This window comes from Eretmochelys imbricata, chromosome 6, assembly GCF_965152235.1.
Source record: "Eretmochelys imbricata isolate rEreImb1 chromosome 6, rEreImb1.hap1, whole genome shotgun sequence".
In the NCBI taxonomy this organism is placed as follows: domain Eukaryota; kingdom Metazoa; phylum Chordata; order Testudines; family Cheloniidae; genus Eretmochelys; species Eretmochelys imbricata.
The window spans coordinates 70254178-70277563 of record NC_135577.1 but is presented as its reverse complement, the minus strand read 5'-3'; the positions used below and the strand labels follow the sequence as shown (position 1 = coordinate 70277563).

General features: G+C 39.4%; 1 protein-coding gene across 1 annotated transcript in view; it reads right to left on the bottom strand.

Moving 5' to 3' along the window:
• Nucleotides 1–684: 684 nt before the first annotated feature.
• EHD4 (EH domain containing 4) overlaps nt 685–23386 on the bottom strand; it is a 59574-nt gene continuing 36872 nt past the window's right edge. The window contains exons 4-6 of the mRNA XM_077818837.1: nt 17157–17569; nt 10692–10856; nt 685–6762 (exon numbers count right to left, since the gene is read on the bottom strand). Coding sequence (XP_077674963.1) covers nt 6226–6762; nt 10692–10856; nt 17157–17569 — 1115 coding nt within the window. The 3' untranslated portion in view covers nt 685–6225. The remainder of the gene's footprint in view (nt 6763–10691; nt 10857–17156; nt 17570–23386) is intronic.

The window sequence follows — 23386 nt, the reverse complement described above, 5'->3', positions numbered from 1 at the left end:
TTGACCTTATCGAAATGAACCGCTTTGTTTCAAAATAAAATTTGGGCAAAATCAACATGTTTCATCTGAAAATTTGACCGGCTCTATTCATTATCCATGTTGAAAGTGCCATGAAGCGGTAGCCTGCACACAGAGGAGTGGAAAGAAGGCTGTCTCACCACCTTTTCACTAACAAAACTAGAAAGAGAAAATGAATGACAGCAAGTCACTGAGGGACCAATCCTGCTCTTCTCTTCAGCAGGTAGGGAAGGTCCCAAAGCAGTGGAACAATTAGGGTTCCATTGTGTCACAGGGAGTTGAGATTTGGAGGCTACACACAGTGGTGATTTGCAGCCCAGGTCCACTATGTAGCTGTACACAGAAGGTCAGCGGTAAGGCAGGTGTAGGGCTGGAAGATCAGCAGCTATTCAGATCCTGTTTTCCTTCTACGCTGCAGTAGACTGCAGTAAAAGATTCTTCCCATTTTCCCCCAGTGAGTCTCCGTAGCCAAGATACTCAGGGAAGGTGCTGGGATGTGCAGTTGCCCGATTGCAGAGATAATACAAATGTAACACATTCACACCAGTACAACTGCTTCTAAAGTCTCTATTTCTATTAAACAAAACAATATTCTATCATAAAAATAAAGTGATTTTATAACCTGCCGCATAAATTACATAGAGGATCCACAAAAACAACGAGGAGTCCTTGAGGCACCTTAGAGACTAATGAATTTATTTAAAGAATAAGCTTTTGTGGGCTAGAACCCAATTCATCAGATGCATGGAGTGGAAAATACAGTAGCAAGTATAAATACACAGAGGATCAGTGTCACTATTAAACATAACAAGGTATTTGTACAGACCCGGGGCTAGATTCAGCCCTGACATAAATGGGCACAACCCCACTGAAGTTAATGGAGAAGCATAAGGACTGAATTTTGCCCTTAACTGATTTGGAGTTTTGGGGATGGGGAGGTGACTAAACTGTATTAAAGAAGGAATAGTAATGAAAAACAGATTGAGTGTTCAAGAATAATTAACTAGAGCAGAGTACCCTTGATACAAGGGCCTGAAAGCCTGTCTGGGTAAAGTAGCGTCACCATTCTGTCACAGTCTAAAATGGCTCCATCGATTTCACACAGAGCAGAATCCTGGTAACGCTCAGGTAATTCCTTCTCAAAGCACAACTTCACATGTAGGATTGGAGAATGCATTAGTTTAAGTTGAAAACAGTCTGGACCAGCAGATTTTAAGAAAGATATTATTGTATCCATTTCCCTTGCTCTTTGGTATCCTTCTTACCTAAAAAGGAATGTACAATCTACAACTCTGTTCATGAAAACACCCATGGACCAAATCCTGCAGTCCATTCTCAGGCAAAACTCCCATTGACTTAGTGCTAGAAGGGACTTTACTACTGAGAACCCCATTAAACCTGGAAGTAGTGCAAATCACATCATTAATAGAAAGCAATTCTCTCTCTTGCTACCAAACATGCCTCTTTATGCTCCGTTCCCCTGACTGCAGCCCATGTAACATGACAGTATCAGAAGTGCCTACCTCCCACATGCAGGGGACTGAGATAAAAGGAAGAAGTGAAGCTCCTCTTCAGTAAGGGAAGAGTTTGTTTTCCATCTCACGTCCCGCAAACACTGGAGGAACCCTAAAAACATGCTGTCCTGCCATAGCTGAGGTGAAAGAGGAGAGAGTGAGCATGAAGTACTCAGACAATGTGTGTAAGGCTATGATCAGCTCAAAGAGGAAACAAGCATGGAAAAGCAGACAGGAAAAGAAAAATAAACTGTTTCCCTCAAAAGGATAAGTAAAGAGGAAGCTTTGCTAAGAAAGTAGGTTTCAGGCCACAAACAGGGTAGCATTAAAGGGCCCAGAAATGCAAAGGGTCATTTATACAGTTGCTTTGAGGAAGTCAACAAGTTGCCTTGGTGACACAGAAGCAGCAGGGAATAAAACACAAGTCAAAAGGAACAGAAATCATTGCCCCCTGCAGGACAATTGAATTATTTTGCCATACATGCTCCAGTAATCTTTAATTTTTCTGATAATTAGCATAGCCAACATAAACAGTTTTGAACAGCTTTTTGTTCTCAGGGTTTGTCAACAAAAATGAGTATATGTTTCTCATGTACACCATGAGAGACAAGGCAGAGGGCACACTGGATTCATCAGGCCGAACACCAGGTCAGAAGAACATGTATAAAAGAGGAAAGGAACAGAGGTAATTTCAAGTGGAAACCTGAGCAATCCTCACAAAAATATCAAAAGAAAACTGGAGAAATTTTTTTTTCAAAGCATTAAGAGTCAGCGGCAAAGAAAAGGTAAAGGGGAATTATGAACAAAGCAGAATACCTGAGAATCTTCAACTGGAGACTTTGGGTACAGGTAAACACAAAAACCTACTTGATGGAAGACACGCCAAGATCCCTGAAAAAATGTAAGTCGTCTGAAAAACTGAATATCATAGAAGGGACTTATGCAACTTTACACAGACCTTCAAAGCAGCTGGAAGTGATACAGAGAACCAGAGATACACGTAAGATATTCAGTCTTGGTAAAATGGTTAAAGAGCTAATGGTGTATGACCGTGGCAATCCTGAGAAAATTCCCATCCTCTCCCGCCCCGTCTCCACAACCTAGTGATGACTGTAGTTGGAGTAGTGTATTCAGTATTATATTTAAGATATCAGCAAGCATATTTCAGAACTCCAGATCACACTGGTTGGCTAGGGTTAATGTGAAAGCCTCAGAGAACATAGAATGGGGCAGATGAAAGCACAGTCAGCATATGGGCAGAATACAGATTGGAGACTTCTGGCAGAGATTTCTGGTAACACGCTATGCCTATATAAGATCTTACAAGCTCACTGGAGAGCTTTCAGACTGTTGTTGCTACAGTCAAGAAGAATGAACTTCCTTTTCCAAAGACCAAGGCATCAGATGGACTCTGGGGCAAGGATGTATGAGAGCTTATGCACCAACAACAAATAACCTTATGGCTGAACTGATCCAGAAGAGGGTTTGTCTCCAGCCAAAAAACCAATAGTAATATTTCAATATCAACAAACATGTATCTAATTACTTTTGGAAGAGTTGCTTTGAATTAGGTACTCAGTTATAATTGCTGGGTATAACCACAGGCTAATGAAATAGTGTGTATGGATTTAACATATAAATTAACCTGAGACCCTGAAGTACTACTTTTCAGTTTTACACAGACGTGCTAAGAGATTTGAGATGTTTGATTTGTTCAACAAAAAATACTAGCAGTATCAAACAAACAGTCAAGTGGTTGCTGCTGAAGAGATGGTTGACAGACAGCCCTCTCTCACTTATAAAACTGAGTGAAGGTAATATACCTAACAGTTGATTACAAAAGGCATCTCATTCATTTGTGAATAAATTAGATCAGTTCTTTGAAATATCTTAGCGGTTCCTAAATCAACTTAAGAAAGAACCTTCTAATGGAATATTTACAATTAGCACACAGATATAAGAATGGATAACTATTTATTGACATATATACCATAAGACCTTACTATAGCTGTAAGCTAGAGGTATGCATAAAGATGGATTAAAATCTTTGCTTCCATTTGGTGTGTTTTTTAATATTGTGTATGTCTTTAGTCTTCATATTACATGTTAGTGTAGTAAAGACGGGAATATATTGTTAAACTGCAGCAAAGAATAACACCACTAAGCTACATTAAATGATTAAGAACAATCCAATGGAGGGTGTACTGTTGTGCAATACAAACTCATGGTGAAGTTTCAATCAAGGACCCATGTCTAAGATTTGGTCTGACTGCTCAGGGATGCATGAATTCTGTAGAAGGCATATGGAAGAGCTACTAGATTGATCAAAAGTATTGAAAGAACTGAAGTAAGTGGCTAAGTTGAAGAGCTTGAATGTATACAAGGTTGAGAAAAAAAGCTATGTAGGGGAGGATCTTCTTAGAGCATTTAAGTACTTAACACGGACATTCCTGAAAATTATAAATTTCAACCAACTACACTCAGGAAATAGGGAACCGGTGAGGAGATGGAGGGAGGCTGTACAACACATCACTGGAAGGTATATGCTGAGTGCTCAAAGTTAGCAATGAACTGTAAAGGCTTCTGAAAATTCTGCTATAATGTCATTGCTATTCAGACATGAATAAATGAATCTGCCTACTTAGTTACTCTCAGGAAATTCTCCCTTCCTCACCCAATAGGTTAGTCAATCACTCTTTGGATTGGTCTGTCCCAGAAGGTACTTCCAGAATCCACCTTACTTGGATTCAAGGGGAAAAAGTGCTCAAAGTTACAGTACTTTTGATACCTATAGTCTTTTATGCTATATATGTATTATAAGGTGATTCCCACTCACATGCACATAAACTAAACTAACTGCCAAGTTTGGAAGGAATTGTTGTTCTATCCCCCACTCCCCGTGCAAAAAGAAAAAGCATATTAAAATTAATGGGGATGGAGAATCACTTTCCTCTGGAGAACTGAGAACAGGGATGTTCGAATCAGTTGTGTGTATCTCACATGATCAATATTCTTTGATTGTACAATTGGGAAGGATGGTGAAGTGAAGTGTTGGTGCACTTCTTTCCCTCCCAAATATTTATTTAATAAATTAACAATGCTCTAAGGCAGTGCTACTCAAAGTGGTGGTCCGCAGACTCCGCGAGCCATCGGTTGCCGATCTGTGCGCACATTGGAAAAAAAAAATTGCCGGTCCCTCACATCAGATAGCTTGAGAAGCACTACTCTAAGGGACCAATTCCAGCTTTTGTGAAAGTCAGTGGAAAGACTCCTGTTAACTTCAGTGGAAGCTGGCTTGGCCCTTTAGTGGCCTACCTTCTGAAGATGATGCTACAGTAGGAGTGGAACATTTTTTTCTACATTTGCCAGCTTCCCTTTAACAAAGGAAAGAATTCAAAATTCTGCTGAAATAAAAGAAACTAAAAAGAATACTTGGACATACAGATATCCATATAATTGGTTGTAAACCTTGAGTGTAAATCTTAAGAGAATTTATCAAGCCACCTGAACATGCACACTGAATACACCAGACCCTTGCTAGAATGCGCGTCTATATAGCGCAAATTTGCATATAACACGGTCACGGCCATGGATCCCAAATTTAATTACTTTAATTGCAATTCATTTTAACGCAGTCCCCGTGTTAACATGGTACCGCGCATGGATCCCAAATCCCGCATTCTAGTGAGGGTCTGGTGTATCTTGAAAAGAAGTTTAATACAACACAGCCTTCCCTCATGATTTAAAACAAGGCTTCTGTTTCTGCTTAAACATGTGAATTCCCTTGCTTCCAAGAACCAGGACCAAACAGTGCTATAACTGGAAAAGTTCAGGAATTTACACCAAACAACGTGCAAAGCAGCTAAACAGAAATCTCGAAATTCCCACCCCCAACACAGTGGGGATCCAAATCTTTTTTTAGTTGATGAGTCAGTTGCACATTATTTTATGCACAAAGCAAAAGGAAGCATCTGTTTACCACAATGCACAGTTGACAGATTTAAACAGTTTTAATATACTGCAGATTTTAAAAAATAATCTCTGGTAAAAATTCTTTTCTTTCTGCTCATGTCCTGAACATTCTTACAAAAAGTTCTACCCATGTCCCCCTTCCTTCTCACAAGTTATTATTATTAAAATCAACAGCAATACATGAAGGCAAACTCCTTTGTATTTCTTCCTTTTCTAAAGCTAGGGATACTGACTTACACAAAGGCACCTAAAGTATTTTTATTAAACAAATCTATGCCGTCTAGAAACAGGTGAGTTTGAGCTTTAGCGTTTCCCTCCACTTGCTAAACAGTCTGGGGAGCTTTGTGTTTACTAGGTATTCATGTTTAGTATATGATTGTAGGTGTGGTCTACCTCGTTTCTGCTTTTTGGTTGTAAATACAGTGAGACATGGACAGCGTGATGCTCAGAGAAAGCTTTGCTATCTTAGCAATGTAAGGTGTGGAAGTAGTTACAAAAGGCACTTGTGATAAACCTGTCTCAGTGAAGGTCAGCCAGAGCTATTACACAAGTAACCTCTGTACTATGCTGCTGGTTCCAGTAACTTGTGTGAAATCTGATACGTGATTTAAAGATTGCCTCTAAACCTAATGTTAAGCCTTGATGGTTCAACTCATCTGTAAAAAGATTCAGAGGGCTTTCAATTCCCTCCATCCCTCACTTAATCTCCTCCCTGTGTTTTTCACTCTGACACCTGCAAAGGTTTCCTGTGTGATGGTGGCACCAGGTGAAGTGGCAGGATGCTGGGCAGTTCATACCCATCCAGTTTAATCTTGATAAGATGTTTTGCCAGTGCAAACTCCTCCTCGTCCAACATGCCGTCATTATCACAATCTGCAAGTTTCCAGATTTTCCCCAAAACACTGTTCGGCAGTTTGGAGTTCACCATTTCCTTCTTTGCATTGACCCCAGAGATTTTGCCATTGATTGGTGACAGAGTGTAGAAGATCTCATCATATACAGGTTTATCTTTGGCAATAACCCATTCCTCCTCATCAGCTCCTTCCCTGGCACCTTCCCCATATCCTTGGTCAAAGGGCCCTGTCATGGTGCCATCAAAGGCTCCACCATGCACCATCTGTGTAGGCATGTTGATTTCTTCCTGGCTTATCAGGCTCATCAGAGGGGCGATTTTATTGGCCAACATGTTATCCACAGCTTCAATCAGCTTTGGTTTCAGAGAATGAAATTTAGAGAAGTCATAGTTCTCCAGCTGTTCCTGTCAATAACAAAACACACATACCAATGATTAAACAAAACATTTGCAAAGGTTTCATTGATGGAAACTTTTAAAGCAGATTCTGTTGAAGGAACTCCTTCAAATGAGATGTCTGTCTGCAGAGGTCTCATTTGAAACAGTTCCCACTGCAGAAACTCAAAACTAAACCCACTTGAAAGAGAAACAAAAGTTCATATTTTATATGTATACCCTCATACACTGATCAGCCTTAAATTCAAAAGTCTAAGCATAATTTTCCAATGAATCCGTTATATATCCTTCCCTAATAAAATACGTTTACAACATTTTTCTCAAGAAACAAATACTTTACAAAAAATTGTCAGTTGATATATAATGTTAACTGACAAAGTTTTCCATTTAATAGTATTCCTCATAAGAAAATATTTAGATATGAAAATCAATAAGGAATTACATCACAGGAAGAGAGTGAGGTTCACCAGTAAGGCCCCAACCTTGCAAACACTTACGAATCCTCTGAAAGTTAAAAACATGAGTCAAAATATTTGCAGCATCAGGGCTCAATTTTGTAACAAACCCTTTTGTCAGTGGCTAAGGGAATGAAGGGGAAGCGTAACCTGGGAGTACAAATTCACTGTGCATAACAAATTTTATTTAGGCCCATGTCTCTTAAGAGTAACTTAAAGATGTTCTGTAGCACTTTTTTCAGTTATAAGCAGAACCTCCCTCTAGCTAGAGTCAATTTCCCCCACTGCCCCAACTTCTACAACTCAAATAACTGATTTCATTTACAATTTCATAATCTTTTTTTATCAGCCAAGTTAAGGACTAAATGTCATACTTAAGTTCACTGAACTTCCCTGTTTTTTGTCATATCTTTAATGTTAAAACAGGTTTTAGGTAATGTAATAGATACTTATTGGACACTACCATGTACAATAATAGCAATCTCCTTATTCCCATACCAGCAATACTAATGTTTTAATACTGTTCTACCTGGGCCTTCCTACTCAGCTATAACTCCCACTGATTTCAGTGGGAGTCCTGCCCACGTAAGGTATGAGAGATCAGGCCCTTGTTGATGTACATTTATGGCGGAGATAAAGCTATTAAAATATTTCAGGCTGCTATGAAATGTTGCTATCTAATTAGCTGTCATTTCAAATGCTTAGCACAAACTCGCAAGTGAAAATGAAAATGGCAAAGAGCAAAGATTCCTGAGGGCATTTGGCAACAACGCCAGCTAGGAACAGCTTGTCCTCACTGATCTAGTGACAAGTGTCAAGTCAAAGTCTCAGTTCCCTAAAAGGAATAGCCCCTGGGTATTATGGGTAGCAAAAGTGACATCTAGTTTGCCAACCTCTGTTTTTTAGCAGGACAGGATAGGAAGACTCCATAGAAATACAAGGAAATATACATCGGCAACTTTTATGACCCCAACTGTCTAACTTATATACATAATGGTTATATTTAGCTCCAGAAATGGTTACATTATGTTTTTATTTCTACAGCTATTTCAACCAATAGACTGGATCTTGCTCATCAGAACAGAGAAAGTGGGCAAGATTTTATGTAAAGATAATTGTTGCTAACAGAACACGGCAGTACCATGCACTCACACATTATGCTCTGTCACAACAAACATATCCAACAAGTGATAGCATTTAGGAGCTAAGTTTCTTGCACAGTAAAGCCGAATTTAAAATGTCAGCTTAGTAATCAAATTTTGCTAATAAACGCAATACACGAATAAGAGAAATCCTACATGAAAAGTGTTAGTACTTTGAGTAATGTCAGCATAGATACCCCACACCTGGATGTGCATATGTTCTATGCACTGCAATCAGAACCTTCTAAAAAGCTGTATGTCATGGTACTGAAAGTTCAGATCCAAGGTGCTATAACCAGCTGTAGCCCTTAATAACTTTATTTCCTTCAAGTTGCTGAAGCAAAGAGGCCAGAAATCTGTGCCTCCTGTTTGTCATGGCATCAGCTGGTGCTATTCATGTAGTTTCTCGTAAATATTCACGTAAATAGTTAGATTTATTATCTATTTGTTGATTTAAAATTAGTGAATAACAGTTTAGATTTAGGTCCATGTCTTTACAGTCTCTTAGTACCAGAAGTATACCTGTTCTATTGGTACTCATTTAAACATATCTGGTACCAAAAAGAGGGCTGACCTATTAAAAGAAGAAAAGTTGGATTTTAAAATAGTGCCCATCTTGCTGTGGCAAGATCTTGGTAACTGACTTAACATTTGAAGTGTCTTGGGGACACTTGCTGAGGGAGGTACACAATTTGTTCCATGTCATGCACTTGGGATGAATAGGGGTGAAATCCTGGTCTCATTCAAGCAATGCCAAAGCTCCCATTTACTTCAGTAGGGCCAAGATTTCAATCTAGGAGTCGAGATTTCAACCTACGAACAGTAGTTTTCCACTATAACTTTCCCCTTCCCCTCTCCCCTCCCGGCAACCTCAGCCACCTGTTAAACGCTGATAAATTGCTTTGACAAATCATGGCTAACTCACGGCTTCCCTGCTCCACACAACTCTGGAATCTAGTGGTGCTGACTCACATTTCTTAAAACATGTGTGCACACAAAATTAATTATACACTTGCAAGCTGGCAAGATCAAAAGACTATCGGTTTCCTTTAAATCAATCTATTTCGCTGGAATTCATTCACTATTACCTGCTACAAAGTCTGTACTGATGAGTTTAGTTTCAGGAAGCAAAGATCAACTCAGTCAGCTAGAAGAAAAGGAGTACTTGTGGCACCTTAGAGACTAACCAATTTATTTGAGCATAAGCTTTCGTGAGTTACAGCTCGCTTCGTCGGATGCATGGTTAGTCTCTAAGGTGCCACAAGTACTCCTTTTCTTTTTGCGAATACAGACTAACACGGCTGTTACTCTGAAATCAGTCAGCTAGCCACACTGTTCTTTCCCTAGCATGAACGTGTGTGTGAGAAATCGCTTGTCAGGACTTTGCTGCCATCTGCTGCTGAGACGTAGGAAAATACACCAGTCATTTTTCAAACACTGGTTTCAGAGTAACAGCCGTGTTAGTCTGTATTCGCAAAAAGAAAAGGAGTACTCGTGGCACCTTAGAGACTAACCAATTTATTTGAGCATGAGCTTTCGTGAGCTACAGCTCACTTCATCGGATGCATACCGTGGAGTTTCCGTGAAAATGATTAGAGGACATGAAAAGATATGAGTAGGGACTGAAATGAATGGGACTGTTTAGATGAAATAGCAGACAAGAAGAGACACAAGAGTTGTACAGAATACTGACCAGTACAAAGAAGGTAAATTAGACACTCATATTTACATGTTAACATAACATAAGAGAAAGGGGACAGTCTATAAAACTGAAAGGCAGTAAGTTTAAAAGTGATAGAAGGTTGTTTAATTTGTTTTTTATGCAATGCATAATTAAATTGTAGAACTCATTGCCATAAGAAACCATTGAGACCAACAGCACAGTAGGATTAAAAAAAAGAAGGATCAGACATGTATATGGATAATGAACATCCACAGTTACATTTAATAGGATTTTTTAAAATAATGGATCTAAACCCTTAATTTCAGGGAACAAACCAACCACTAGTTTATTCCATAATTGTCTACAGGGACAAGATACTGAACTAGATGAAATACTGGTTTGATTTCTATGTTATTATGAGTTTAGGATACTTTTTTTCAGAGGAATTAATCCATTGGTTTCATTATTGTGATCCTAACTCATGCTAATCTAGTGAGAGACAGAACAGTCAGTTTTCAATCATTATCAATTTCTGACACTTTCTTGCCACTGCTGGCAGAACCCATACTGTTGAGAGCATTATGGGAGACACTGTCGTGTTCCTACATTTGCCAGGCTTGTCAGAAGTCACTGGTTAATAGTCAGAGTACAACTGCACTTTAGTTTGAGTTAACGTACCTGCATTTTCTTGACTTCTGGGAAGTCTCCCGGCGAGATATGGTGCTCTCGTTGCAGTTGGATATAAATTTCAGGTAACCTGCTGATCAGCTCCTTCTTCTTGTTCTCTTTTCCAAATACAGATGGCATTTCCTTCTTTAGATGGCCGATAATGTAAGCATGAACCTAGAAGAAATGGATGAGGGTTGGCATTATTATGAATAGAGTCAAAAATCCATGCCAGTATTCCTCCTTCTGGCTATAAAAGGAAATGCGAAAGATGAGTTGGGTATTAACACATCTTAGGGACAACAGATATCGACTATGGTTTATTGAGAAATATATTAAAATAGACAAACTGCTGAGCTGAAGAGGCCCTTGAGATGTAGGTGCATTTCAGGTAGCTCCTACTCTGCTGGTTAGCTCAGATTTCCACAAACCCATTCGCTGCCTTCTCCCAAGCCTTTTGATGGGTTTTTGTAAAATAAGCAGGCGTTCTTTAAATTTTCACCAAAAAATGCTTGAAAAGTTGAGTGCAGCTATTGAGAAGCACAGCATGACATTCTGTCAGTGTCAACAACACAGAGCTATGTGTGGGTGTCATCTGTGCCTACACAGAGCCCCACTTTTAAGTTTAATTGAAACAACTGCATCTGCCTTGCCAAATAAGTTATTTTGGGAAGAGAAAAAAAAAAAAAGTCCCACAAGCAATCTAAGCAATGTCAAGTGATAGGATGATCTAAGTGGAGTAAGTGAAACAACAGAAATGTGAGTGCATGGTTTCTGTATTTAGGCAGCCACAAAAAGATGACAGATCATGCATCATACTGTAATAACAGTATATCTTGATTGCCTTATGAAGCATGAGGGGGGAACGCAGAATTATTCCAGCATAAGGGAAGATACTTCTTTAGTATGAATCCTAAAATGTGCTGCTGCTTACATAGCTCACTTGGGCCTCTGATCCTACATGACCATTGAAGTCAATGAGACCACTCACAGTGTGTAGGGTTAAGCATGTGTCAAAATCTTTTCTGGATTGAGGCCTTACTTTGTAAAAATATTTTTTTAAATATATGCATAGATGCAATACACACACATACAAGCAATTATACATAGAAAAAATCCAAAATGATTTTTCACCAAAACTTAAATAATTATTTCAAAATAATTTCTAACATTTTGATAGATTTCAAAAAGTTAGCAACAAGGGAAGTGAGGGGAACAGTGGGAGTGAAAAGCAGCAGAGAGCAGCAGTGGACAGAACATAGGCATGCAAACACCATGGTGATAAGCACAGTACAAATACCTACATAGATACTACAGAATATGTTTTACAGCATTCTATGATATTCCTGAGTTCTAAGAGTTCTTGGTAGGCCACTTTTGGTATAGCTGCTTTAGTTGGAAGACTTACGTTTGTGTGTGTACTAATGAGTTTTTTTAAAAAAGGTTGATTTTTGGTCCATATGACAAAGACATTATAGAAATGGACCTAAAAGCAAACTGAAAACCAAACATTCATGCACTGAGCATCCCCTCTTGTTTTATAACAAATGTCACCTTGCAATCCTCGAGAAAAAGTCACTACACCCATAGCCTGTAGGATTGCATAGATTCCCTTCAAACCAAAACAGATTAGACACAGGTGGCATCATCTGTAGCGGAAAGGGGTGTGTATGTGTGTTGAGGATGACAAGGTTCAAAAGTGAAGAGCCTAGATGCTCTTCCTGTAAAGTGTCCAAGAAGATAACCATGTCTCATTTGATTCCAGTGTAAGAATCAAGAGTTCTGAAATGGTTAGTTTTCTTGTAAAAAAAAACCCAAAAACCCCACAAAATCTTGCAATTGGCAGATCAGTTATACACTTGGGATGTAGGCCAAGAACATTCACATTCTAGGGAGTCCAAATGAGAATTAGATACCTGACTGAATTAGCAGAAAAGACTAAACATGACCTTTTAGTTTTAGAAGTTTGACAAACTGAGCATTGTTTATAAAATTCCTGTTATCCTATAAATGTATCATTGCAGAGAACACCATGATTGTTACATTCTCAGATAGGTGAGACCTATTTCTTATAGCAATGAGGAAAAAAAGAATTAGTGTATGAATGTTCACAATGTGTATATTTCAATGATTTAAACTAGTGTGCCATTATTGAGAAAGACACTGACATGAGGAATACTAATGCTGAAATACGATACATCTCTAAGTATATGATAAATGACAACTGCAAGAATCAGTTACATGATTACCAGGGGAGGGAGAAGAAGAATGAAGAATTGGAAGAATACTGCTGGGGTTGTATTTGAAATATTTTTTCTCCTTTGGCTTCATTTTGATCATCTTAAATGTGATTAATTCACTATTCCTTCAAGATCTAATGGAAGGATCATTACAGTCGAGGTCTGTGGACAGCTACTGCATTCCTCTAATCACTGACAGACCATATGCATATCAGTGTTGCTCGTACACATAAAAACAATCAAACAAAAAACAATTTGCATTTTTGTTTCCACAAACGTTTGTGTTTAAATGTTTGCACAGATGGAGGAATGGAGAAAAAATTAAGATGACAACTTGCTGTATACAAATTCTAGATCTGCAGGAAGGGAGATGTATGGGTAATGCACCCTTCTAACACAATACCAATTTATAACAGCCATACAGGATTTAATAGATTTATATATGGACAAAGCATCTAGAAAAAATATGGAACTGCAAGTTTGAAAGGCACAATTACTACAATCCTGCACTTTTATTCCAACTGATTACAGTTGCGTAAATATCACGTGTTTTATAATATAAGAATGTTTCCATCTTCAAAATATTTTATAAGTAATACCTAACACCCTTGTGGCTTTGAAGTGACACTAGAAAGGAATGATAAGACCCAGAACTTGACAGTGAGATGGGAATTCACTTGTTTTATTTTTGGATGTGTTACAAGTTTCAGGACAGACAGGGAAGGTGTTGCGGGTATCTGGAGAAACGGACCAAGATAAAATACTTCACAATGATTTGTTCAAAGAAGAGTGTGCAGCTCTGCAGTTTCTGAATGACAGCTATTTTAAGATCAGTTAGGACTGAGACATATTACATTGCTGTTGCTTGTTCTATGGATAAGCAGCTGACTTCCTTTTCCATGGCTGTCAATTCAGTACATTCAATGAACACTAATTTCACTTTAAAAAAAATTCAATTTCATCCATTTTTATTTTGTATTTAAACAGAATTTCTGTTGATTAAGAGTCATCTGCTCCTGATGCTTCTCAGTCATCACAATCAATTACTTTGGAAGGGATTAGTATGCCAATAAGATTGATGAAATCAGATGAGAACTGCAGGAAGGACATATTAACTTTTAAGAAACAAATATTAATAGAAACATGGTATCAAAATGGAATTTTAAATAATGATTGACAATTGTTTCTAAAGATATTTTTTTCAAAATATTGCAGGCAATATCAGTAGTCCTAGTCCCCAGTTTTCCACATCACAAACTCATTTCACTAAGGGCTTGCCTCCACAGGAAAGTTTTACTGTATAGTCAATTAAACCATACAGTTACATTGGCATAAACCCCCCACACAGACATTCTTATTCCAGTGTAAGAGTGGCTTTTTCTTTGGTTTAGTTTCCCAAGAGACAAACTGATAAAAGGCCCTCAGATACTGTAATAAGAACGTTTACGCAGGATGTTAGACCAGTATAACTATACTACTGGTTCAAAATCACACCTTAGCCTACACAGATATAATTTACCCATGCAGACAAACCCCAAAATACTATCATCTGCATTGTACGTCACAGAAATATTTAGTAAGTAGCAAATTTCCTCTGCAATAGCTTCAATGTTATTTGATTTTTCTTCCTTCCCATTTTTCACCAAAAATTTTTTTCAAATTATTTGCCTACTGAAATTTAGAAAAGAAAAGGTGCTGATTAGTCAACATTCCCTAGGGCTTTGGAGAAGAATAGAATATCAGAATACTTTTGCTACTAATTCTATCTGGAATTTTAATACTATACAATAAAGGAAGTCTACTAAGGAAGAGAAGGAAATATTTAGAGGAAACCATTTAAAACATAGCAATTGAAGTTTATCCAGGTTGGGCCTAGACAGGAAAGGACAGCAGAAGCTAGTGTCATTAAGTAGGGACTTTGAAGATTAGCGTAAGTAATAATCAGAAAGCTTTAAAATGATAAACAAGCAATCTGGTGACGATTCCAAGAGCTTTGCAAGTAAGAGGCTAGTTTGAAGGATAATTAGAGGCCTAACAAAAAATTAAGTACACATTTTCAATAGGCAATCTAAATAAAAATCAAATACTGCCAAGCCTAGATATACGGACACAAATCAAGTAGCTACTGCAGGGAGCGGTTACCCAATTAGCACATGCAAATACTATTTTCCATAGTTTAAAACAGAGGATAATGTTGGTAGGGCATTTGCCCTGAAAGGACCTTTTAGAATTCACTTCCTCTCTGGTCTGTCAGAGACTAGGATTTCTTCTGGAAATGATGCTAAGCCCACCTTTAGCTGAGTATGTGGGAAGATGATGGGTTGGGAATACAGAAGGTTTAATCTGCGGATATTACTTTTATTGTTGAGTTGGCTTGCACAACAGTAATATACAGGCAGATCTGTTAAGTAAAGGAATGTTTTTTAGTTTCAATATGGCAGTATTACAGCGGAGTCGCATCATATGCGCATTTAACTTAAAAAAATTCAACTATACGCGCTTGGCAAAAAAAAAGAAAAATAACAAGATAAATAGTGCAAGCGATTCTGCTCACCATTCCAGAGTGAGTGTGAGATGGGAGACGTGAATCTGCTGTTCCCTCAGTCGGTCTCAGTACCCACATGCGTCTCACAATATGAGCATCTCGCCATGCTAAGTGTGATTCTAGTGTTTAAAGATACGTATTTTTCGTACAACATGGCCCCTAAACGCAAGCCAACTACTTCATCTGGTGCTCAACTGAAGAAACACTGATCTGTCCCAACGCTGGAGGAAAAACTGGCTGTGTTGGACTTATTCAGAGACGGTATGTCGGTCTCCAATGTGACATGTAAATGTGGCCACAACGAATCTAGCATCCGTGCCATCAAGATTCGAGAGAGAGAAATTCGTCAAGCTGTTGCATCAAGTGCTCCAATAACTACTAAGGTGACAAGCCAGGTGAGTGATAAGACTTTAGTGAAGACTAAAAAGGCATTAAACTTATGGCTGGAAGACATGAACCGTAAATATGTGCCTATCGATGGCAACATGTTGCAAGAAAAGGCTCTTAGCCTCTACGTGCTATTCAAACCTTCCACCGAACAGGGTCATTTTGACTATACGCGATTTTCGCCTTACAGGCTGACTTTAGAACCTAACCCCCGTGTAAGATGCGACTCCACTGTACTCCTTTTAATAGATGTGAAGTGCCAAAGTGGGGTGCGTGGCATAAAAAAAAAAAATCAAAATAAATTTTGATTAAGGAGAAGTTACTTCCCATCGGCAGTATGTTGGTTGGCCATGATCTAGCACCAGTGCTGTGTGCTGCCATGTGTGTGTGTGAGGAAGTAAGTGTCTGGGTCTCAACTGTGATCTGTGGTCCAGGAACCGCAAGTGCTGTGAAGATGGTACACTTGGCATTTTGGTGAAGGGGGCATCTTGTTTTGCTCAGTCATCAGCTGCTCTGCCTAGCAGCTGTTGATTAGCTCCAGGTAGTACATACGAATGGTCCTACTGGATCAGACCAATGGTCCATCTAGACCAGTACCCTGTCTCTGACAGTGGGTAGTGCCAGATGCTTCTAGCCATTGGAAGTTTAGGGACTCCCACAGCACAGAGTTGCATCCCTCACTATTTTGACTAATAGCCATCGATGGACCTATCCTCCATGAACTTATCTAATTCTTTTCTGAACTGTTATAGTTTTGGCTTTCACAAAATCCCATGACAATGAGTGCCACAGGTTGACTGTGAATTGTGTTTAGAAGTATTTATTTTGTTTGTTTTAAACCTGCTGCCTATTCATTTCATTTGGTGACCCCTAGTTCTTGTGTTATGTGAAGGTTAAATAACACTTCCCATTCACTTTCTCCACATTATTCATGATTTTACAGAGCTCTATCATATCCCTCCTTACTCATGTTAGTAGTATGAAGTTCTCCTTATTAGAAAGGGGAGGTATCCTAGAAGATTTCAAGTCTCCTTCAAAAGGCAGAGAGAGTAGCATCCTAAAAGTACTTTTCCTTCTATGGCCTTCCGGAAGGTCCACTGATTGGCTCATCACATTACTGTTCATCTCCAACATATAATTTAACAATAATTTTTCCTTTAACTTTGTTAATTGAATCCATTTTCCAGAAAACACCTTGTTTCTGGGTGGGGAGGGAAAGACATGAGAGGAGAGAGTAAGAATGAATGAAACAAACGTAGAAGAGATTGGTCATTGAAAATAAAGTTGGCTCTATTCCTATCTTACCTTTGCAAGTCTTGCCCTCTTGATGAGATCATTGAGTTTTCGCACAGCTGCCTTCTGTGGGAGACTCTGAATGTCTCGGAAGAGATCCTGGGCTTCCACCTCAAAGAGCTTGCGGTTCTCTGTGTTTTGAAGAGGCTGGGCCCAAAAAGAACCTATGTAGACTCGCAACACCTCTGGAGTGTTAATCACCTTTCCCAGGGACCACATGAGTGCACCATAGACTCTCATCAACTGCTGGGTGTCCACCTGGTCAGCCTTGTTCAGCACCACTCGAATCTTGTCATCGTGGCCTCGGAATGATTTAATAGCCTCCGAGAACTCATCGGAAATATCCAGTTTATGGGCATCAAAGAGGAGGATGATGCGGTCAACCCGCTCAGCAAACCACTGGAGGACCTGGCAGAAGTCATAGCCTGAAGAGAGAGAATACCATAGGATGTCACTAAATTGATAATTCTTTATTAAGGATGGTTTAAAGGACCAGCTTATAACCCAGCAGTAGCAGTTTAAACTCAATTCCTAACCCTAGTGTCTCAGTCCTTAGACTGGCAGCAGACTGTGTACACTCTAGGAATGAAGGACTGCACTGTAACGCTCCACAGCCCACTAAGCAGCCCAAGTCACAAGAATTTTACCCATTCCAATGGTAGCTTTAATGACAGGGTGGGTTGCAGTGAAGAAAAACGAGTGGTGATCTTTAAGACTATCTGGGATAAAAAACAAAAGGAAGTTTAAAGCAAAAACTATTTTAAAAGTCTGCTTGCACAGTTTACAACTCTTGTTGATGGCCTCGCAACAACCCAACTCACTGTCATATTACAAACAGTACTTCAGGAACTCCTCCAGGAATGACACACACAGTCTACAGAAGGAGTAATCAATCTGTGAAATGGCACTGAGTTTGGTCTGAGTGACCCATCTTACTTCAATGAGGAACAGGTGAACTGGAAGCCAGTTTTCCATCCCTGTCCATCCTCTAAAATGAAAAATTACTCTGAAGGACAGTCAGAATTCAAGGATAGTGGTGAGGAAACTTGAACAGAATCCAGAATTCAGCACCCAACAGCATTCACCTTTAATCATTGGCAATGTAGGAAGCTCACCATTAAACTCTAATTTTACACCTTCAGACATTTTACAATATTGAATGCTTCTTTTACATTTACTTATGAATACAGTCATCATCCAAGCATTACGTAACCGTTCTGCACAGATAAGCAAAAGGTCCTTATCTTTTACTCTGTGTTTTTGTCCCCTGTTCTCCATATTACCAATTTCTTATCTCTACGAAGCAAGTAACACAAAGAGAGAAGAGAGTACCCATTCTAAAACCATTTCGTTCTCCCTGAAATAATGCCTGCTTAGTCAAGATAATTCACATCCACATCATAGCTGAAGCTGTTTGCCAGCTGTTAAAAACGTAAAAAAAAAAATCACAAGAAAAATAAGTTTACTGAATCATTAGCAGCTATGCTTCCAAGATGCCTGCTGTGAGCAGTAAACCCTCCAATGCCTTCCAATAGGAAATTGGCTAGAGGCAGTATCTGGGAACTCAAAGATATACATTAAAACATTTCTGTGCCAAATTCTGCCATAAAGCACATAGTAGTTGCACCAGTGGGCAGAGGTGGCCTTAAGTCTTTTATTTAAACCATTAAATCCTTAAATTTTACAAGTACAGAGTATATGAAACCAAAAACTAGAAGCTCTAAGTATTTTACTTAAAATCTTCCCAATTTTTGCCCTTAAGTCTAACTCCATTACAAATCCAGCACACTCATGCCAAATAAGATGGCAAGACTATGCTAAGAAATCTTTACTGAGCTCAAAGCAGATTCATGTCAGATTCACTAAACAGTTAAAAAAAATTAAATAAAAAAAGCAAATGCGACATCTCCTATTAAGCGGATTGCTTAGCAAGGAATACAAAATCCAATCACTTTCCTGGTTACTCGGTCCCTTTTTTCTTATGTTTTTTCTTAAGAGTAGTCAGTTCAGGAGGAGCAGAACAAAAGCCAATGGAAAAAAAGAACTTGAACAAGACAAATCCAGAAGATAATTCTTGTTACCCCAAGGTATAACATTTAATCCAAAAAGATTTGATTACTTATCAGTGTTCTTTATAAAAAATATAGAAATAATAGTAAAAAGTGAGGAAAAAACCAACACACAAACCACTTCAATCTGCAACATGAATTTCCCGTCTGAAAGATAAAATTAGGATGGGGGAGGGAGAACCACTCCTGCGTTAGGCAGAATGCCAAACTACCCAAAATATGAACTATATATCACCTACCCTAATCTGAAACATGTAGCAGCTTGATTTGGATTTTTATTAGTTTGGAAGAAAAACATTATTAAGTTATGCATTTCAATCCAAACATGATGCAAACCAGTGAATTTAAAATAGCCATTTTTAATAAAATTTAAGTTTTGCAAAGTTGACTAAGTGAACCAAGCCCTGTTAAAAGATTGGTTGAAAATTTTCGATCAAAACGGTTTTTCAACAGAAAACTGAGTACTGAACTAAATGAATCATAGAATCATAGAATATCAGGGTTGGAAGGGACCTCAGTAGGTCATCTAGTCCAACCCCCTGCTCAAAAGCAGGACCCATCCCCAATTAAATCATCCCAGCCAGGGCTTTGTCAAGCCTGACCTTAAAAACTTCTAAGGAAGGAGATTCCACCGCCTCCCTAGGCAACGCATTCCAGTGTTTCACCACCCTCATAGTGAAAAAGTTTTTCCTAATATCCAACCTAAACCTCCCCCACTGCAACTTGAGACCATTACTCCTTGTCCTGTCCTCTTCCACCACTGAGAATAGTCTAAAACCATCCTCTCTGGAACCACCTCTCAGGTAGTTGAAAGCAGCTATCAAATACCCCCTCATTCTTCTCTTCCGCAGACTAAACAATCCCAGTTCCCTCAGCCTCTCCTCACAAGTCATGTGTTCCAGACCCCTAATCATTTTTGTTGCCCTTCGCTGGACTCTTTCCAATTTATCCACATCCTTCTTGTAGTGTGGGGCCCAAAACTGGACACAGTACTCCAGATGAGGCCTCACCAATGTCGAATAGAGGGGGACGATCACGTCCCTCGATCTGCTGGCTATGCCCCTACTTATACATCCCAAAATGCCATTGGCCTTCTTGGCAACAAGGGCACACTGCTGACTCATATCCAGCTTCTCGTCCACTGTCACCCCTAGGTCCTTTTCCGCAGAACTGCTGCCTAGCCATTCGGTCCCTAGTCTGTAGCTGTGCATTGGGTTCTTCCGTCCTAAGTGCAGGACCCTGCACTTATCCTTATTGAACCTCATCAGATTTCTTTTGGCCCAATCCTCCAATTTGTCTAGGTCCCTCTGTATCCTATCCCTGCCCTCCAGCATATCTACCACTCCTCCCAGTTTAGTATCATCCGCAAATTTGCTGAGAGTGCAATCCACACCATTCTCCAGATCATTTATGAAGATATTGAACAAAACCGGCCCCAGGACCGACCCCTGGGGCACTCCACTTGACTCCGGCTGCCAACTAGACATGGAGCCATTGATCACTACCCGTTGAGCCCGACAATCTAGCCAACTTTCTACCCACCTTATAGTGCATTCATCCAGCCCGTACTTCTTTAACTTGCTGACAAGAATACTGTGGGAGACAGTGTCAAAAGCTTTGCTAAAGTCAAGAAACAATACATCCACTGCTTTCCCTTCATCCACAGAACCAGTAATCTCATCATAGAAGGTGATTAGATTAGTCAGGCATGACCTTCCCTTGGTGAATCCATGCTGACTGTTCCTGATCACTTTCCTCTCATGTAAGTGCTTCAGGATTGATTCTTTGAGGACCTGCTCCATGATTTTTCCGGGGACTGAGGTGAGGCTGACTGGCCTGTAGTTCCCAGGATCCTCCTTCTTCCCTTTTTTAAAGATTGGCACTATATTAGCCTTTTTCCAGTCATCCGGGACTTCCCCCGTTCGCCACGAGTTTTCAAAGATAATGGCCAATGGCTCTGCAATCACAGCCGCCAGTTCCTTTAGCACTCTCGGATGCAACTCGTCCGGCCCCAGGGACTTGTGCACGTCCAGCTTTTCTAAATAGTCCCTAACCACCTCTTTCTCCACAGAGGGCTGGCCATCTATTCCCCACGTTGTGATGCCCAGCGCAGCAGTCTGGGAGCTGACCTTGTTCGTGAAGACAGAGGCAAAAAAAGCATTGAGTACATTAGCTTTTTCCACATCCTCTGTCACTAGGTTGCCTCCCTCATTCATTAAGGGGCCCACACTTTCCTTGGCTTTCTTCTTGTTGCCAACATACCTGAAGAAACCCTTCTTGTTACTCTTAACATCTCACGCTGAACATTGAACATTGGTGGAAAGTGTTTCTTTCCCTAGAAAACGTCAGCTTTGAGTTTTTGGTGAAAAAACATTTCACCTTTCAGTTTTTCAATGAAAATAATTTTCATTTTCTGTGGAAAATAAACCCATTTTCTGACCATCTCTAGCAGTTATACAACTTTGGTATAACCATACTAGAAATCTCAGCCATGGTTAAACATTTCAGCCAAATATTTCTAGCACTTTTTTCTTTTAATCTCTTGTTTCACGGAGGCCAAATTAACTAGCTTGCTTTATGTGAATTATTGTAGGATGGCCACAAACAGCACTTGCTCCAGCCATTGTCACAATGTGCAGGTGCAGCACACATCCCGTAATTCAATTACAGTCTGTCTTTAACCAGTTCCTCAGAAACTCCACATCTAATCAGATACTTTTGTGTGACATCCATTGTTTTGGGTCTTATAACCCTTCTCTTACCTTCCATTTCTAAGTTTAACACAGTTTCTTATATATTCTTCTGGTCTTCTTTTCACATGCTCAAACCATCTAAGCCTGGATTCCCTCAAATTTTCTATAATTGATACCACTTTCACACTTCCCCTAATTCATGTGTTCCAAACATGGTTCAATCTTGTAACTTACAGCATCTATTTTAACACTGTCATTTCCACTGTATTCAAGATCTGCTCCTGTCTCTTCCTCAGTGCCCAGCATTCAGTCAAACAAAAGTGCTGGCCTAATCACCATCTTGTAGATCTTACTTTTTAATGTGAGAGACATTCTCCTATTGCAGATCACTCCCCTCACTTCTCTCCGTTTAGTCCATGCCTTTCCTTTTCTACTTATAAGTTCGTCACTGAGTTCGCCATTATCCTGTACTATCAAACCTAGGTACTCGCACTTCTGTACCTATGGTAATGGCTGCCCTACTCGACTTACAGTTCCGTTATCTTCCTACAAGGTATCATCAACTCTACAGACCATATATTCTGTTTTTCTGCCAATTTTCATGACATTTCTTTCAAGTATACATCTCCATCTCTCTAAATCTTCTTGCACTTCCTCTTTATTCTCCCGCATGAGCAGAACATCGTCTGCAAAAAACATGCGCCATGATGCCACTCTTTGGATGTTTTCTGTAACTGCATTGAACACCAATCTAAACACAAAGGGGTTTAGTGCTGAGCCTTGATGTACTCTGATTCTTACCTAAGACGGTTCAGTTTCTCCATCTGCCTTTCCAACTGTGATAACTAGGGCCCTACCAAATTTATGGTCCATTTTGGTCAATTTCACGGTCATAGGATTTTTTAAATCGTAAATTTCATGATTTCAGCGATTTAAATCCAAAATTTAAAGTTGGTGTAATTGTAGGGGTCCTGACCCAAAAAGGAGTTGTGGGGTGGTCACAAGGTTATTGTGTTTGGGAGGGGGGTTGCGATTGTGACGTTACACTCCATATGTTGTATGGAAATATGCTTATGAATGTGAATATAATGTAACTGGAATATGCTTTATGCAAAAGGTCTCTTGTAAGGTATCATTACAAAGCTTATAATCTACTGAGTGTGTTCATCCTATTTGTAGGTATGTATCATTCTGGTCTCTAAAGCTAGAAATATAAAGTATAACTCCCTGAGGTACTATTGTAATTATGCAAAGTGTGAGCCATTGATGATGGTTTAGAATCTTAATCGCTACCATTAGCTAGAACAATTGGTTTTAAATGGCTCTGTTTACTTGCAAACCTCCCTGGGTACATGTGGGCCAGCCCTGGAAGAATGAAGAATAAGGTTTCACAGGACATGTGACCATGTCACAGAATACTGGAATCCATCTTAAACCTGGTGCCTGTTCCCACTCAGCCAAGAACATTTATTCCTCAGGT